The following is an 18875-nucleotide window of genomic DNA, read 5'->3' on the forward strand; positions in this document are numbered from 1 at the left end:
GGGGATTACTAAATTGGGGAATTTTATTTGTTGAAAAAAACAGTTGGTTGGTCTCTAATGTTGCTTCTTCAGCTTATTTTCTACTTCAACAAACTTTTTCTTTTGCTGGGGAATTGGGATTCATACCTGTGTCTCTCACCCTAGCAGAGGGCAGGAATACCACAAGGTACAACAGTGTGGTGAAGCAAACCATATCCCACATCGGAGAATAGACAAGAGTTGCAAGCATATAAATGGGCTATCCCAACTCCATTAGTATGAGGCCTTTTGGGGAGTACCCCAAGAGCAAAACCGTGAGGGCTTTGCCCAAAGCGGACAATATCATACTAATGTGGAGTTCGGGTGTGCACCACCGAGACCCAACAGTGGTATCAGAGCCCTGGTTCAGGGGCTGGGCCTGTGTGGCTCGGGGTTTGGTGGGTTGCGCTTGCAAGTTCTCCGATGTCTCTCCGTGAGCTCGACCAAGACTTGTGGTGACCTGGTGACCTGTAACATGTGGGCAGCATAATGTATGCCATGATTGGGACAATGCCAGATGTAGCTCAAGCCATTAGTTGCACAAGCAGATACATGAGCAACTATGGCAATGGACATTGGTTGGCATTGAAGTGGATTCTCAGGTACCTTAAAAGAGCTGGTGGAGTGGGAATATTGTTCAAAAGTAGTGACTATGCTGGGAAGGAACCTCTGATTGGTTATTGTGACAGTGATTTTGCGGGAAGCATAGACACTAGAAAATCACAATCCGGATACATATTCACAATGTATGGAGCGGCTGTAAGTTGGAAGTCCGGATTGCAGAATGTGGTGGCCCTTTCCACGACTGAGGCGGAGTATATCTCGCTGACAGCAGCAGTGAAAGAAAGCTCTTGGTTAAGAGGCATAGCTGCTGATTTTGGGGTGGAGCAAGAGTCCGTTTCAATCGGCTGTGACAATAATGGTGCGTTGAGCTTGGCTAAGCACCAAGTCTTCCATGAACGAAGTAAGCACATTGATGTGCGATTGCATTTTGTAAGGGAGGAGGTTGAAAATGGCAAGGTGAAGCTGTTCAAGGTTGACACGGCTGTTAATCCGGCTGATATGTTGACAAAACCACTACCTAGAGAAAAGTTTGAGTTGTGCTTGAGGTTGGTGAGTCTTTGTGAGCAACATAAACTGGAAAGTCCATCTAAGCAATGAAGGTGGAGATTTGTAAGTATTAATTGCTTAGCTGCAATTGGTAATTCAAGTCGAAGCATAAAACGTGCAGCATCGACCGAGAACGCTCAGGAGCCGTCGGATGCGATGTGAAGAAGGCGTTTAATCCTAGCCGTAGGATTTGAATTTTCGGTTATGTCGTTAGGCGCGAGTTTAAAAGTGGAGAGAGAGGGAAATTGTATTCATTCTCTGGGAATTTCATTCTGTAAACTCAATTCATGAAATAAAAGATTCCTCTCCAAGAATTCCCAAAATACTTGTCATCTACGATATTCAATTTCGTCTTCGAATTCTTTACAAACAGTTCTTGGATTGTAATTCTCTTCTGAAGTTTTCTGTGCTTGCTGTCCTTGAAAATCAAATTGCTTTTAATATTTATCAGTATTTATCTTATGCTAGATTTGTTTGGTATTATCAGACAAGAAGCTGAAGAGGAAGCTACGAGCTGCAAGAGCTGGAATAAATGCAGTCTTAGGGGCTCAGAATAATTCCACTGGCAAAAATTATGAGAAATCCCAGGCTATTGTTTCAAAAGCCTCAGATTCCTTGAGGGCTATCCGAAATCTAGAGGCACACATAAACAGTGATGTGGAGCTAAAGCTACAAGATGGTACGAACTCAGATACTATGCGGTGAAGAAGAATTAGGTGACGAAAAGGAAGAGAGATGAAAGTGAGACATCAGAGAACGTGAAGAAGACGAAAGATGAAAGTAAGGTATCAAAGAGAGTGAAGAAGAAAAGCAACAAGAAACAGAAGAGAAAGAATTACGATAAAAAATTTGAGGCAGAAGATGGGGCTGTCAAGGAAGGAGTTAACCACAATGAGCATGGATCCACTGTGAAGCAACTTGTGGCAAATGTTGAAATGAGCATTGATTTTGAGAGGTATGCCATTCCTGACTTTATTCTACTGGAAGGTTTATATTTCTCGTGGACTTTGCTCGTACTTAGACATTTTGAAATATTTTATTGAAGAGTTGGATAATTTATGCGAAGGCTGAACAGTAATTGTTTAATTTTCTCATCTGAGGGTTGTATCTAGGTGAACTTTTTCCACAATGCTGATTTGTTTAATGAGTTGAGTTTGTAATATGTGCATCTCTTTTTGTGGCTCAATTGCTTGGAACTATGTTAAATCGCATGATAATTGTTAACTCATACTTTCTTAACCTTCTCATTTTGTAGCTCATTTTCTTAGAACTATGTTTAAATCGCATGATAAGAGTTAACTCATACTTTCTTAACTTTAATTGCTGGGTGAAACTTAACATAAAATTTCAGAACTCACTTGCCAAAAGAGCAAGTCTAGCAACCCTTCTCGTGTTTTCCTATGCATCAAAAGGCGACCTAACCAGCCTAAACATAATTCTCTTTCCCCGTCTTCCTGTAGCTGTTGTTTCCTTGTCTGAACAACTAGTAACATGATTCTTATGAAAATTTAGCATGATAATGCAAAGGCCTTTTTGCTTTATCACTCTTCTGGGCCACTGTAGGTTGTAATTCTGTGGTGAGGTCTTGTGACTTTTTCATATTTTCGTATGCTTTGGATAATTTCACTTATCAAATCTTGCTTTGTCCTGCAGGAAAAATATAGAGACTTCTCAAAAAATTTATGTTGGAGCTATTCCATACTTCTTCAGTGAGGATGATATTATAAGTTGCTTTGAAGGTTGTGGAACCATTGCTTGCATTGATTGTATGACATTTCCAGTTACTGGGAAGTTCAGAGGAATAGCAATTATTACTTTTATGGTAGATTCTTTGTCTGGCTAGAGGATATTTTTTCTTATTCCTTCTAAGATTCCACAGTTTGTGTTATTAGTACTTAGGATGTGGACATCTAGTAAGCATGCAATACAAATATGACAGAGAACAGGAATGCTACTAGATAGTTTGTCGTATTTGTGTTATTGTTACATTTCATCTAGCTGTTGAATTGGAAAGGAAGTATCAATCTTATACGATGTTATCTAAACTTAGTTTATTGATTGAACTCCTAGGTTTTGAAGTTCTTTTTGGAGCTTACAAGTTGTAAGATCTTGTTTAACAACAGGGGAGTATCAATTTATGTCTCATTGTGCTTTTTCAATAATTTCCCAACTTCAACATTTTCACAATGATGTGTCAATGTGATATTTCCGGCATTTGAAATCTCATGGGGGCATGCTGCAGTCTTTTGTGGAAATGCATGCGTTCACGCTTACTGAAAATGTAATGTGAGTTTTGCTTAATATATGAGATGGACATAATAATTGCATTATGTCCTGACATGGGTCTGAGCAAATCTGGAGTGTTCGATCATAGCACTTTTGCCTTGACACTTGACAGGCAATGATAACCATCAGTGTACCTTTCTTTGCTGATAATTCGAGCCCTGTGTGTAGCTATGATCATATTTTTAGGTAATAAATCACTGTCTTAAGTTGATGGAGGGCATGATCATTTTCCTAAAGTTAATTTGTGCTCCTTCTCTTGTAGACTGAAGCTGCAGCTAAAATGGCACTGGCACTTGATGGTTCTGACATCTGTAACACTTCAGAGCCCTGTTCACTTTGTCTTTATCTCAATATCTAATGTTTTGCAGGGGTGGTTTTTTCCTTGAAATCCAGCCTTTCAAGGCAGCTAGAGAAAATAATTTGCCCAATTTTGCACCATGTGTTGCAGAGGGCTACAGTAGGATATATGTAGGTAATATGTCATGGGATGTAACTCAGAATGATTTGAAGAATGCGCCTGCTGGCTGTGGAATTGAATCTGTTCGGTTTGATGAGGACAAAGAGACGGGTGAGTTCAAGGGATATGGCCATGTGGATTTCTATGACAGTCTTTCTCTAAAAACAGCTTTGAATCTGGATCAAGCAGTAAGCTGTACTCCAGCTCTACTCAATAAGGGAAGATTCATTGTTGATCATATTGTAGAGAGAAGATTCATTGTTGATAGTATTGTAGTTGTATATCGTTTACTTAATTTCAGAAATTATGCTTTAATGTTGAATATACTGTTGGACTTGTTAAAGCTCATTCCACTCCACTTTTAGATGATTAGTAGTACATCTCTTTTGTTGTGCAGCTGCTCAAGTCGTGCCACTAACTAGCTTGTTTTGTCTTTTTTTATTATGCTAATGTGACCTGTATAGGATGTGAAACGTATTCTCGATGTTTCTCTTACTTCTCAAACTTTTTTAATCATGTAGTATAGTAATAGTATAATGTAAATAGTTGCCCTATTGTGTTTTTATATAGTACTCATATGTAGACTTTGGCGAAACCACATGTGTATGTTTAAAATAATTAGAATTAGAATTTTGTAGATATATTTCAACTTAAAATTAAAGTCGTTGCATAGTTGATTAGGCAAATCGGCCACTAAAATCTGTTAGCCACAAAACCTCCACGCAAGCAAGCATGTCAATCATCAACCAAAGAAGAATGGTTGATCCTCACCTCATGCGATAAGCAACTTGATTACTTGAGTCTTCTTTCTTATCTAGAATAAGTTATATCATGAGAAAAAATAAATGTACATGTACATAATATAGGAGGTGAGATTCACAATGAACTAAACAAAATTGTTATTAAATCGAACTGTCTTTGAATTTAGATTTCATTAACATATAGTAGTAGTAGTAGTACCTGCTGTCGTAGTGGAAATTAGAAAAATTGATACATAAACACCACATATTTATTACTCCATGTGAAGCATAGAGTAATGGCACTTGTAGTAGATGGACAATCTTTTAATTTATGTGTATGTTGCGATCAATTGTTACAACGTCACGTGCGCTGATGTAGTACGGTCTGTGCCCAAACATTTATTTATTGATGTGGTACAGTTTGTGCACCAAACATTTATTTATGTAACATATTCCCTTGGTCACAATTAAAGTTTTAATCATTAAATTGACTTAGTTGTTGGAAAATTACTACTCCTATTCTCAACAGAAAAAGAAATCACCATATAATGTGAGTACAACAAAAGACAAGGCCGCTCCGGCCAGATCCCATCGAGTTCTTCCTAAAAATTGGCCCAACCCGGAAATTCACCCTTTCAGAGAAAATAGAGTTCAACCTGAAACCAGATCATTGGGTTTAACTGAAAACTAGTGTCAACCTCGTACGATGCATGGCCAAGTCAACCGGCTTTCTTTTGCCAATTTGGCCCCGCGCGACCCAATATTCCTATGGGTCTAGAATTCTCTGCCCTAATTTGGTTGGCTGAATTGTCGGGCCGAACCAATTTGTGACACTTCTAACTGTGAGTGAATTTGTGATGAATCCAAATTTTATAAATAGTGAGATAAAAAGAAGTTAAAAGGTTAGTAAAAATGAGAAACCTTTTAAATACTCCATTTGTTCACAATTTAAAGTCTTACTTTAACTCGGTGTTGGTTATATAGAAATATGAAGAAAAGTGATTGGAAAAAATTAGTAGAATGCAAAGTATTAATTTTATAATAGAACGTGAATATAAAACAAATGAGACTTTGAATTATGGATAGATCAAAATGATAAACATGTATATTATTTTATGAACGGATGAAGTATAGTAACATATCTCCATTGCGTACCATTATTGCTCCTCCACTTCCCTGCAGGTACAAAAATAAAGTGCCATATTATAATACTTTTAATTTTAATTTTGTCACGGTTAGAAGATAGTGAGTGATACACTAGAAAATATAATAGTCATAACAGGGTAAATGTAAAGTTAATACTCATTCAAATCAATATTAATACTAATAACTAGACGTAAAATTACACGCCACTCAGATAACAATGAACGGCTATATTTTATGTAGGTGTATTCATAAATTAAAACTTGCAATCTACTAAAGAAAATTGGCACATAGTCAACTGACATAATTTAGGAAATTCCAAGACAACTAAGAAACAACGAATAGAAGAGGACAAACTTCAAATGGGACAAACGACAGTAGGCCTTTTATCCTAAAGAAAATTTGTTGCCTTCTATTTTGTCATCTTTCTTGTGGTTAAATGATCAAAATTCAAATACGGAACATGGCTCTGGACACAGATACACAGAAATGTCACTTAATTGTATCTTCAAGAAAACCATGGATCATGCTAAATCCTTAATTAGCCGAATAAATATAAAAATAGATATACTACAGTATTATATCTTTGGAGTATTTATACAGTGTCCAATCATGTCCTTAATAACATTCACTATCTGAAGATTCGCATATCCATAGTGTTCGTTCTTTAGATTGTAGTACAACTTTTGGGGTGTTTTTCTTGGGTTTTCAACTGCACCATGGGCTAAAATTCAAAAAAATAATAATATTCAAAGTAATTTCTTGTTAATTGTTTGATGTCTACCATGCCATGCATGTGTTTTACATTCAATATTGATTAACCATCACTATTTCCTTTTGCATATCAATAAATACGAATATTAATGCATGATGATTGAGGTTTAGGATTTAAACCGAATCGATTTTTTTAAAAGATTTAGTTATCATCAAAAAAAAGGTAAAAAAAATAGTAGTTAAAATATTTGTTATGAAGCACAACTAACCTTACTTTTCACTTGCCCTCAATTCCTTAAAAAAATAGACAATATTTAAAACGACACAAGTCTATCTTATTTTCTTCTACCACGTCAGTATTTTATCTCATAGTCTATCCTTCTGCAATGGTACAACCTATCTCAAAGCTCATCCCACACATCCCATCTCATTTCCACATCCACACTATTTTATTTTTATTCTTATAATTCTTTGTTTAATATGTTATCAAATTAAATAAATTAAAATACCAAAATAATACAATACACTGGGAAATGAATTTTAATGAGTACAAACATGCTATTTATAAAATCACAAATTATTAAAAGAATTTAATAATTTATATTGTGAAATGAATTTTAATTGAGTACAAATTATTAATTAAATAGATGAAAACCTAAATTAGGGTCATCTACAATCTAATTAGTCCATGACATACTAAAAAATTAGTACTACTGTTTATTTAATAAAATTATTGACCCATTAATAAATCCCATTTTATAGTAACAATTAAATATATACGAAAACCTAATTTACTATTCATCTTCTTCTTCGTAAATCTCTCTGCGTAAACCTAATTTATCTCTCTTCAAAAAAGATTTTGCACAAAAGAAAATTTTATTTTTCGCTGGATCGACGGTCGGCAGCACAATGGGCACCGATCCACCATCGATCTCGGCACCCAAATCATGTGCGGTGCCCAAGTGTTCGGCGGTTGGGGGAGCCGATGGGCTGCTTTTTCGCCACGATGGGCACCAATCGCAATGGCGGGATATCGGCGCCCCATTGTGGATGCTCTAAAATTTTGGATGAAGAAATCGAGACTGTTAACCGATTATATTCCTCTATTCCAAAGGCTAATTAACAGTTGAAAACAATATACTTTTATTGAAGAGTGATATTTGAAATTGGTCCATAGAAAATTAGGTTCCCACGTTTTCAAGTTTAGGAACCTAAAACGTGCGAAACTCATTTTTTATGGACCAATTTTGATTTCAATCTTCATTAAATTAGTTATTCGATCATACTCTATTATATTTAAGTTTTATAATTAATGTCTTTATTTTGAGAAAATTCGATGATATAGTTCAACTGAATTGATGTGTGGAACAAATTTAATACAGTAGAAAGTTAGTTTTCTTTCCTAAATCTCACACCTTTCCAGTATCATCAACAGACAAATTTGCTATTCTGCATAGTTGATGCAGTCGCTTTCATAAGTTTAGTTGATTTCGAAAAATACCCTAACTACGAATAAATGATAGTCAAAATAAAATATTTACCCATATTCATTTAAATCAAACCATTAGATTCTTCTAATTTAATTTCTTTGAGATTATTAATCCTAAAATTTACTCCTAATTATCAAAAGGGGAATGATCAATTGCTAACTCATCATTTAATTGCTAACTACAACTAATTTAAGACCATATAATTTTAGAAATCTTGTAGTCTACAATTTGTTATGTGCAATTTCATTTTTTATTTTTTAATATTAAAAAGATAATAATAACTATCAAATTTAGGATTTAGAAACAATGTCAATACAGTCTATAAAATATATCAACACAAAGACATGACAATGTCAATACAATTTCATATTGACATTGTACAATCATTGTATTGACATATTATGTGTCGTGTATGATATAAAGCTGTTAACGGATTTTATGAAAATTTTTGAATTTTTTTTCAAATTTTGACATCGGAACATATACAAGTGGGATCTCGTTAGAATCTCGTTAGAATCCTTATGAAATTGTCTTTAATTTGATATATGTTGTGCGAAAAAATAATTTAAATCGAGAAAGTTATATGCGTTTTAAAGTTATTAGATATGTTTCAAAAGTTAGTTACACTTAAGAGTGTCCACAATGGTGGCCCTTGAAGGCCACCAAAGTTGGTCCGGCCACCATTTGTGGCTCTCTTGTGGCCCTCCGCAATGGTAAATGAACAAAATTAACAATAACAACAAGGGCCACGAAATGTGGCCCTCTCCAAAAAAAAATTAATTTGTTTGCTTTTTTAATGATATTTTTTAATTTAACTATATTAAATTTTATTAGACTAATAATTTGGAAAATAAACATAATTTAATAAAGTTACGAATTAAAGACAAATTTTCATCGTACTATAGATAGAGGAAAATTCTACAATGAAAATTTTTAAAAAACACAACATCAAAAGATAAAAAAACGCCACCGCCTCCTACTCGGTGGCGTCATCAGCCGCAAAACGTGGCTCTCTGCAGTGGGGGGCCGCGCACCGAGCCGCGGGCCGCGGCTCCCCCACTGTGGACACTCTAATTTGTTGTAAATTGACTTTAATACTTTTCTTGATGTTTTTTTTATCGTATTGACATTTCGGGTATATACCATTGATTTGAATATCTAATGATTATTATTTAATTGTAGTTAGCAATTAAGGATGGAGCCATTTAACAAATATTTATATCTTTTAAAAAAAGAATAGATTCTTCCAATTTAATTTCTCGAAGACATATCTAATTTAGTTGTACCAACATTTATATATTCCCAATAAAGAACTGCTATGAATAATCTGTATGAAAACTCAAACCAGAAGTCAAGAAAATACAAAAACGGAAAAATCGATGCAAAGAAGCCTGAAAAAGTTAAAAAGTGTAATATGAAGACCAAAAAGGCACAAGAAAGACTTTTGCAATCACAGACACTGTCGCACACACCTCTCCTCTCTCCATATATTTTGTCTCTCTAATTCTCTCGCCGCCGCCGCCCTCAAACCCCATTCTTAGCGCCATGAATGAGTCCGCAGCTTCTGGGGACTCTTCTTCGGGTAATCAAACAACCCCTCCAAAACCCACTGAGAAGAAGAAACGGAATCTGCCTGGAATGCCAGGTTTGTAAGCTTCGAGTATCGATTTTGTTCAAATTCATGATAAATTTTGAATTATGGAGCTGAAAATATGCTTAATTGTGCGATTTCGTGGTGATTGGATCAGATCCTGAGGCGGAGGTGATTGCCCTATCGCCGAAGACGCTGATGGCGACGAATAGATTCGTGTGCGAAATCTGCAGCAAGGGTTTCCAGCGGGATCAGAATCTGCAGCTGCATCGGAGGGGTCACAATCTGCCATGGAAGCTGCGGCAGAGGTCGAGCAAGGATGTGAAGAAGCGCGTTTACGTCTGCCCCGAGCCGAGCTGCGTCCACCACGAGCCGTCGCGGGCGCTGGGCGATCTCACCGGGATCAAGAAGCATTTCTGCAGGAAGCACGGCGAGAAGAAGTGGAAATGCCACAAATGCTCCAAGAAATACGCCGTTCAATCCGACTGGAAGGTGCATTCCAAGATTTGTGGAACCAAAGAGTACAAATGCCAATGTGGAACCGCGTTTTCGAGGTTTTGAGTGGCTTCAATTTCCACTTGAATTTGTGTTCATTTGCTTATTAGTTTGTGGTTTTGATTGCAGGAGGGATAGTTATATCACGCACAGGGCGTTTTGTGATGCTTTGGCTGGTGAAACCGCGAAAGCTCCGTCAGCAGCTGAGCCTGCTGCTGATATTGCTCAAGATCTCGAAGCTGGTGTATCGTCGTCGCCACCAGTGTCGCTGCCGCCTCAGCAATCCCCTGCACCTGAAGATCCTCCTCCTTCTGACAATAGTAATCATGGTATTTTGCTACAACTTGGATTTCATTGTTTTAGGCTTTTAGTTGTCGTTTCCTCTATACTTTTGTTGATTAGGACAAAATAGAATAGCGTTTGGTGTATATCTGTCTTTGATCTTGAAGTTGCTTCTGTCTGTTACTGCTTTCTGTTGTTATCTGCATATAATTTTAGACTATGTCCACATATGTTAGATGCATAATGATATAATGGAATTATAAACTAGGACAACTAGAAGCAATCTCTGTCTCGTGTTTGTTTCTTGATACTGTACTTTTTAGTGTCGGAGTTACTGGATAGCGCCGCGGCCAATCCGAGCAGCAGCCAGATTTTAGAAGAGCTGCCTAATGTCACAAGCTTGGCCACTGGATGCAGCAGTAGCAGTTGCTCCGGCAGTAGTGGGAGCTCGAGCAGTAATGTATTCGCCAGCCTGTTTGCTTCATCCACATCTTCAGCAAACTTGCAACCGCAAACGACTGGATTTACCAACTTATTTCAATCTATTTCCTGTCCTGATTATACACCTGATGTCGCACCCTCTTCATCTTCAGAACCTGTAGCTCTCTGCCTTGCTGTGAATCAAGGCTCGTCAATCTTTGGAAAAGTAGGGCAGGAGCGCAGGCAGTATCCTCCAGCGCCACAGCCTACTCTCTCGGCAACAGCATTGCTGCAGAAGGCTGCTCAAGTCGGTGCTGCTGCGCAAAACATGTCATTGCTGAGGGGTCTTGGGGTAGTTTCGTCTTCCTCATCTCCCAACTCTACCGAGGAGTGGAGTCAGCAGAAAATGGAGACCAGTGGGGGATCATTAGCTTCTGGGCTTGGCCTCGGACTTGGATGTGATAGTGGGACTGGTTTGAAGGAATTGATGTTGGGAACTCCTTCGGTTTTCAGCCCTAAGCACACGACTCTTGACCTTCTCGGGCTGGGGATGGCTGCTAGTGGTTGCTCAACGAGTGGGCTATCAGCTTTGATGAGCTCCGTTAATGGTGGTCTCGACGTTTCTGCAGCAGCACAACCATTCAATGGAAGAGAATATGATAGCCAGTAGATGGGGAGGCTTGTCTGATTGAAGGTTTGTTAGTAGCAGTTGTGATATGTGAGTATATAATAGAGATATGCAATTTTACTCAGTAGAACAGTATGTTGGATAGCCGATTATATAAATAATTAGAAGTTGAATTACAGTATTATTTAGTTTAGTGACCATATATGGTTAGGTGGAGGCAATAAAAGTAGTAGAGGTGAAGTGGATAATGTAATGCACTAATGGTAATTTAAAACATCTTAGATTAGGGATAAGTTAAATTTGATAGGGACAGATACATAAAAGTTTTTAGGTTTCTTGATTAAGCATCATCTGTCACATAACATGTTTCTTTTAATAACATAGAGTATATATTAGGCTGAGGGTGTGATATTGGATCCTAATGCATGTTTGATGGTTGTGTAATGTGTTACTGATTTGTCTTTATATCATCTTGATTTACCAAAATCCTAGTCAAATATCACTATAGGTTCAATATCTATCTGCTTATTCGGTCGGTTCCGGTTCTAACCGGACCGGTTGACCGGTCTTAAATTTTCATAAATCCTAGAACCGGAACAGATCGGTTCCGGTTTGGAACCGGCCTGAACCCTAGGTATTATTCTGGTTCCAAACCAAAACCGATGTATAATTTTAATCCGAATTTATTTATAATTTTAAATAGTTCAATACTAAAAAAATAATAATCCAACGTCTAGAAATATAACAAATAATACCTAAGAATTCAAATAAATACACAAAAAATACAAACCAACAATACAATAATATTCATGTATGGATAAGAGTGATGCCAAGTGTAGTAGGTCGGACTAATTTATGTTAACAATTTTTTAATACAAAAATACGAGTTCTAAACTTTAGTAATTTTTTTAAAAAAATGAGTTTTAAAATTAAATTTCATTTTCCCTTTTTTGGCTAAACAAATATTCATTGGAATTTTCAATACTAATTGATCTTCTTGTGGAGTTGTGACTTTTTGGTTTATAACGGAACAATTAATAATTATTCACAAATAGGTTAAAATCGCATGTTAAACAAATTGTTACATAAATTTGGTATAAAGTTAAATTTCTATCCTATGAAATGATATTGTATTTGTATAAGTTCTTTTGGAAATTAAAAACAAACTTAAGATGTCCTACTCATTATAGTTAGTTCATAAAAAATGGATTAGAGAAATAATTGTAGATTCAAAGTCTCACGGTTTAAACATTTTAAATACTTCAGAAAACAGAGCTCGCAAATCTAACACTTAAATCTAAAAATCACCCAATGTTTCAAATTATTTTACTTTAATTCAAAATTAATTCAATTAAATTAGATTTATTAGTATATTAAATTATAAAAAAATAAAATTGAATTATAATCCGGTTCCGGTTCGGAACCGCAACCGATTTTATTTAAAAAGTTGGAACCGGTACCGGAACCGGAACCGAATTTTCCCGTTCCTCAATTAACCGGCCGGTTCCAATTCTGGTTAATCGAGAACCATTTAAGCAGCCCTATAAGAGATCATTCCATATGGTATATACCTTATTCATTCCAACCAATTTTAAATTAATGAATTGGTCTCGCAGAATAGATTGGTGGGGAATTGCACACTTAAAATATTTTTCATTTGTTTGTGAGAAACTCAACCATGCTGCCAGCAAATTGTGACAATGATAGGTTTAATTTTCGTAAATAAGACTAATAATCATCCGTGGTTTTTATTTTAAGGAAATTCAGTGGATGCAACATCTTAAAGAAAGCGTAATAAAGAAATAGAAAAAGAAATAAAGAAATGCTTTTTCCCAAGGAAGGAATGCATTTTCCCAATAGAGACATTCCCTTAGCATACTACCCTCGACCTTCTTGGCTTGGGGATGGTCGCCAGTGGTGGCTCCGTTGGCGGCCTTTGATGGAATGAAGCTCGACAACGCTGTTGATGTATGTAGTGCCAAATACTTGAGTTTACGTTTTATATGATAGAGGAAATTTTGCATTTCAAGGTCCCAAGGGCTTTGATGAAATTAACAAATACTATCATTTTCTAGAAATGGAGAGCGATGTTACTACTGCCTGCAGCCGTGTAGTGGACGCAGCCACCATACCTCGTCCCATACGATGATCGTAAAGTTCAGGTACGAGCTCGTACACTCCCCTACGGAATTAGGTGGATATGTCTGATTCAATATATGATACAAATAAGACTTTATAGGTTTGTTGTGTTAAACTCATATAGATGAGTAAAGCGTACGGAGAATGACTGAATCATATATATATATATATATATATATATATATATATATATATATATATATTCTAAGACTGCATCACATATGCTACCAAAGCTAGCTTTGGGTATATGGTCCCAGGTCCCATAGGTTTAGACGTTTAGATATGTTGTGGGTTCACTTTTATCAAAAATTGTTTAGCTTACAAAGCTCTTGCTTACCACTCTTATTAAGCAATTGGAAGGTTGAATTTAGGTAGAGAATGTCAGCCAATAAATTAGGTCTTTTCTAAAAGCAAAGATGAATTATTGCATTGTTAATTGGAAATGAAGAGAGGCGTAGCTATAAAGTTTAGCATTGATATCTTGCTCAATCACAAGTGTGGATATTTAATTTATGAAGTTTTAAGCTAGGTACAATTAGATGATTTATAGCAATTGACTAAATATAAGCCAATAATAGAGAAGAAAACTAGGATTATAATGGTTGTGACATCATGAAAATGACATAAATTGGGAATCATAAGACGACATAGCAATATAGTAATGGTCCAAGAGTGAGGCAGGCCGGCCAGGTGCCTACCATAATTGCACCTTAAGGTACATTTGATACAATAAACACAAAGTCGGATGATTCAACGTAAAAAATGGATGGAAGTGGGCACAGACGGTATGTGTAAGAACTGTTTGTTTATTTTCGTTCATACCAAGTTACATAAGCAGTTGAAAGTACATAATGAAATTGTACGAGTCACTCAGTGCTCCGCTTTAAATAACAAATTGTACAAACCATTTATTTGGGCTAAAAACCCATCATACATCTGACACCAAACTCTTTCAATTCCTCTTGATGAGAATTCTTCTACCTCCATCGACGTACTGCTCGTTCTTCTTCTTCTTCCATTGTTCCTCGGATTCTTCCCCTTCTCCTTCGCGTCCCCACTCGGCCCCTTCCTCTCCTCTTCCATGTCGTCGCTCGGCCTCTTCCTCTTCTCTTCGACGTTCTTCCTCTCCCCTTCCTCCTCCTCCATGGTGCCTGCGTCTACCACCCTCCTCCTCTTCTCCTTTCTCCAAAATCTGAACCACCTCCTCCTCCGCGCAAGATATGCAGGGGGAGATGAGAGTGTCGTTTTGCGCAGCCAGAAGCTCGTCCAGTGTCCTTGGCTTCACATTGAAGGACAGTTGCAACACCTCTTTGCTAAGGAGTTGGAGCACCGATGTTTTCCCGGATAGGAATTGAGTGTTACTCCTTTGTGCCATTCTAGTGAACCCCATGTAAACAAAACTCCCATTGTTGAACGCCATGTGAGCCGCTGGGTTGAACCTAGGCACCACAAACACATCCCCTTGTTCCACCTCCAACCTCATCACTCTCCCCTTTGTAACACTCGCACTAGACACTCTCACCATCCCCATCCCTTCCAATACTACCACCACCTCTGTATCCATCTCGTTCCAGTGCGGCTCCATCATCGATCCCTGCCACACCGTATACGTTACAGATCTACCATCGAAAACAAAACAAAACAAATCTTAGTAGTTGACTACTTACTGCTTTCAACTTCACCACAAACAAACCAATGCTGGAACCCTCTAATGCTGCCAACTGCTTCTCCGTCACTACTGTGCTCCATCCGTTGCAATTCTCAATCGTTTTCTCCCCTTCGAAAACATTGAATAGTTTTGCCTCTTTCTTCTCCTTCTCCTCCTTGTCCTTCTTATCCTTCTTCTTTTTCTTGTTGAGATCACAGCTTAAGTCACCTCTACAAAAGGCATCTACGTGTGTGATGATCGGTGGTTTCATCCCATCCAACAGCTCATCTATCACTTGTTCTGATACCTGCACTCATTATGTTTGGATGTAATACATCTCCATATATGAGAAATAAGATAACTAGATAGAACTACCTTGAAAGTTGCCTGCAAAATTGTCTTGTCGAAGGCAAGAACCATGTCTTGAATGCTAGAGTAAGGTTCTGTTGCTGGTTCCTAAATCAGATTCATAACCAGTTACAATCAAACATCCAATTATTGCTTTGATGTATGTAATTGTAAATGAATAAGAGGATCTCGTACACGCAAGTCATCGTTTGAATTTGCAAAAATGGCATGGATCTTAAGCCCTTCATCACTTCGGAGATAAAACACAGTTCCCTGCACAAGCCTATGTACATCTCCTCGCTGTATATTCATGTCCTTTAGTTCGTCGTCTTCTGTCCAGCTCAGCCTCCCACTCCCTGGCACACAATCAAACTATATTGTCTTAATTCTTCTCTACAAAATTAATCCTCTACAATTTCTATCACCATTTTCTTGAAGCATTGGTGTCCATTAGTAAAGAATAGAGCTATAAGTTTTTACATTTTAGGTATGGGTTAAGATTTAAAAATGACAAAAGCTTTCACTGTATTTGATGCTACACTAGTTCTCATAAGAGTAAATGGTTGATTTTGACACATCATTTGGGGTAAAGCTTTTACCCGAAAATGTCACACTACTTGGGTATTACTCCCTCTTTAGTAGCCATCGTTTCATTTCACGGAATAATGTCCTTTCATGTCAACTTAATTTGCCTGGTTTTGGAATATCGACGTGGGCATTTTATTCTAAAAAATAAAACAATTGAGTACGAAATGCTAATTATCTAAATAGTGAGACATTTTCAAGTGAACATCCGAACCGATGCGACAAAGTCGATCATTATCTTGAAACTATCTTATATCGGGCCCGAAAAAATTCTATCTTATGTTAACTATCATGTTATATCATATCCATACAATCAAACGAACTCTCAAATTAGTAACTAATATAAATTCAAAATTGGGATTTTCCTCATTTTTTTCCCTATTAAGAGAAGTAACTTAATTGTGTGGGTAATTTTCATGGGAAATTCATGATTTGAAAGCTAGAAGCATAGTTAGAATGGAAATTGAAATTAAAAATAAATGGAAAATGACCTGCGTGGACATAGAAAAGCAAGTCAGCATTCAAATGGAGAGGAAGCAAGAGAGAGTTGGGCTGGAGGCTGAAGAAGTGAAGTAGATAGGAGCCGTTGATGCCGTCGCTAATCCGGACGGCTGAGATCTGCCCGTACTCGTTGGAGACCACGGGCCACCTCTCTTCTTTCTTCACAACAGGGCCCGAACCCGAAGCCCGCATACCTTCTGCATGCACACTAGCACAAAATGCTAACAGAATTAGACAACATTGCACAATTACTACCATCTTCGACATTGTTCCTTTTGAATTACACACATTTTCTCTTCAAAGAAAGTGCCACTAAATAGGGAGTGGGAGCTACAGGGAGGGGTACGTGGCTTTTGCATGGACACGTGGAGTTGGAAAGCGCCACCTCATAATTATACAAAATATATTTATATCTACTCTGTACAAAAACTTACAATTATCATTTCCCTGCAATATCTCGAAAACTGGCCCTTGGATTGTATAAGACGATGTTTCTGAGAAATTTCATGTAGTGGACTTATTGTAAGTAAATTTTATCGATTATCAACAAGGATATACACGACATGATTTCCTGATATTTCATTTTATTTTCTTTTTCATTTGTTGTTATCATATCTGCTTCGTCCACATTTACTGATGATGGGGTGCGTACTAAACAAGCCCAACAGCAATGACGGCCCATCAGCCCAAAGCCCAAGGAAGAGTATGAGTTCGGCATTACCAAAGAGTTCGGCCTCAGCCTACAGCTCGGTAAAAGCCAACCAATCAAGCTCTGCTCTCAGGTCGGCATCAAGCTCTACTCTCAGATCGGCAACCAAAGCAGTTCGGTCTCAGTATTCGACCGAACAAGGAGTTAGTGGACCCATACAGGATTTCCACAACTTCCAACACACCCACTACCACGTGGTGTCAACTCAGGCCACGATCGTAGGCCATGACCTACGCTACATCCACGATCTTAGGCCATGACCTACACGACATCCACGACTTAGGGTGGTGATGCAAGCCACGATCTTAGTTCAATATATAAATAGAACTTAGATCTGATAGACAAGGGTTAAGCTCTCTAGAGATAAAATATCATATAGCAAGTCTGTGTTGTAAGCTGTAATCCCAGATCAAGCAATACAATCTTGCCCTCCCTTCTTCCCGTGGACGTAGATTTACTTCAGTAAATCGAACCACGTAAATTCTTTGTGTCGTAGTCTTTATTCTCTACCAGCATTTACTAACATCAGAAATTCGCGGATTCATCACTGGCGCCGTCTGTGGGAAACAGAGAACCAAATTTGTGATAAAGCGAATTTTTGACCCTTTTTCCACCCCAAAAAAATGCATACCAGATCACACACTACCCGTAATACCGTTCGTGAAAACCATGAGGAAGCTAGTCCAAGCCCGCAGGTCCGGAAAACAGCCTCGGGAGACAGCTACTTCCAGTTTTCACGATGAAGGAACAAGCCGCTCAAAAGGTCCACACACCGAGTCTTCCCAGCAGCCTGATTTGAATGAGGCTGTCAAGCTGTTCTTGGCTGAGAAGCAGGATGAGTTGTTAGCCTTCCTGCAAAAGAGCCAACAGCCGAAGACGAAAACGGTGGATTCTCCCTCCTCCTCCAGACATGAAAGTCACTACCGCAGTAGTGCCGTGTCTTCCAGGAAGAAGAATCCTCAACCCCGACATGTTCCTGTTCCTCCTCGGTACCGGAATCACAGGAAAACTCCATCTCCTCCATACCGAAGAGATGTCGGGTTCGCCATGTACGGAGCATTGAAGACTCCGTTCTCGGACGATATCACCCGAACTCCCTTGCCACAGAACTACCGAACTCCGTCGTTGACTTATGACGGGTTAGTGAATCCTCATGACTTCCTGGGACGCTATCAGTATAACATGGCGAACCAGGGTCTCAATGAGGTCCATATGTGCAAGCTGTTCCCCGAGCTGCTTATCGGGAACGCGAGAAGGTGGTTCGATAGCCTCCCCCAAGGCAGCATTAGATCTTACCGAGATCTAATGGATGCTTTCCACAGGAGTTTCTTTCAGAAAGCGGAAGCCCGGATCACTTCGGCTCAGCTGCTTTCTATACGTCAAGGTAGCGACGAAAAGATCAGCGACTTCATGACGAGATTCCACAAGGAATGCCTACAAGTAGATGATCTCAACGATCTACTTGTCATTTCGGCATTCCAAAATGGAATCCTGCCCGGAGCTCTCTACAGAAAGCTCGTGGAATGCAGTCCGCAAACAGCTCAAGAGATGTGGGACATTGCGGACCAGTT

The 18875-nt window shown here is 38.1% G+C and overlaps 2 protein-coding genes across 2 annotated transcripts; one reads left to right on the forward strand and one right to left on the reverse strand.

The window, feature by feature from the left end:
• The first annotated feature begins 9341 nt into the window (after positions 1–9341).
• Positions 9342–11562, forward strand: LOC121748459 (zinc finger protein ENHYDROUS-like). The gene is made up of 4 exons (XM_042142831.1): positions 9342–9603; positions 9707–10103; positions 10174–10373; positions 10650–11562. The coding sequence occupies exons 1-4, from the start codon at positions 9504–9506 to the stop codon at positions 11414–11416; spliced, it is 1464 nt and encodes a 487-aa protein (XP_041998765.1). The 5' UTR covers positions 9342–9503; the 3' UTR covers positions 11417–11562.
• A 2626-nt stretch (positions 11563–14188) lies between these two features.
• On the reverse strand, positions 14189–16892 carry LOC121747182 (vicilin-like seed storage protein At2g18540). The gene is made up of 5 exons (XM_042141179.1): positions 16586–16892; positions 15705–15865; positions 15537–15617; positions 15181–15468; positions 14189–15107 (listed from the first exon to the last, which is right to left on the reverse strand). The coding sequence occupies exons 1-5, from the start codon at positions 16860–16862 to the stop codon at positions 14466–14468; spliced, it is 1449 nt and encodes a 482-aa protein (XP_041997113.1). The 5' UTR covers positions 16863–16892; the 3' UTR covers positions 14189–14465.
• Between the last annotated feature and the right edge of the window lie 1983 nt (positions 16893–18875).

This window comes from Salvia splendens, chromosome 9 (assembly GCF_004379255.2).
Source record: "Salvia splendens isolate huo1 chromosome 9, SspV2, whole genome shotgun sequence".
NCBI lineage: Eukaryota > Viridiplantae > Streptophyta > Magnoliopsida > Lamiales > Lamiaceae > Salvia > Salvia splendens.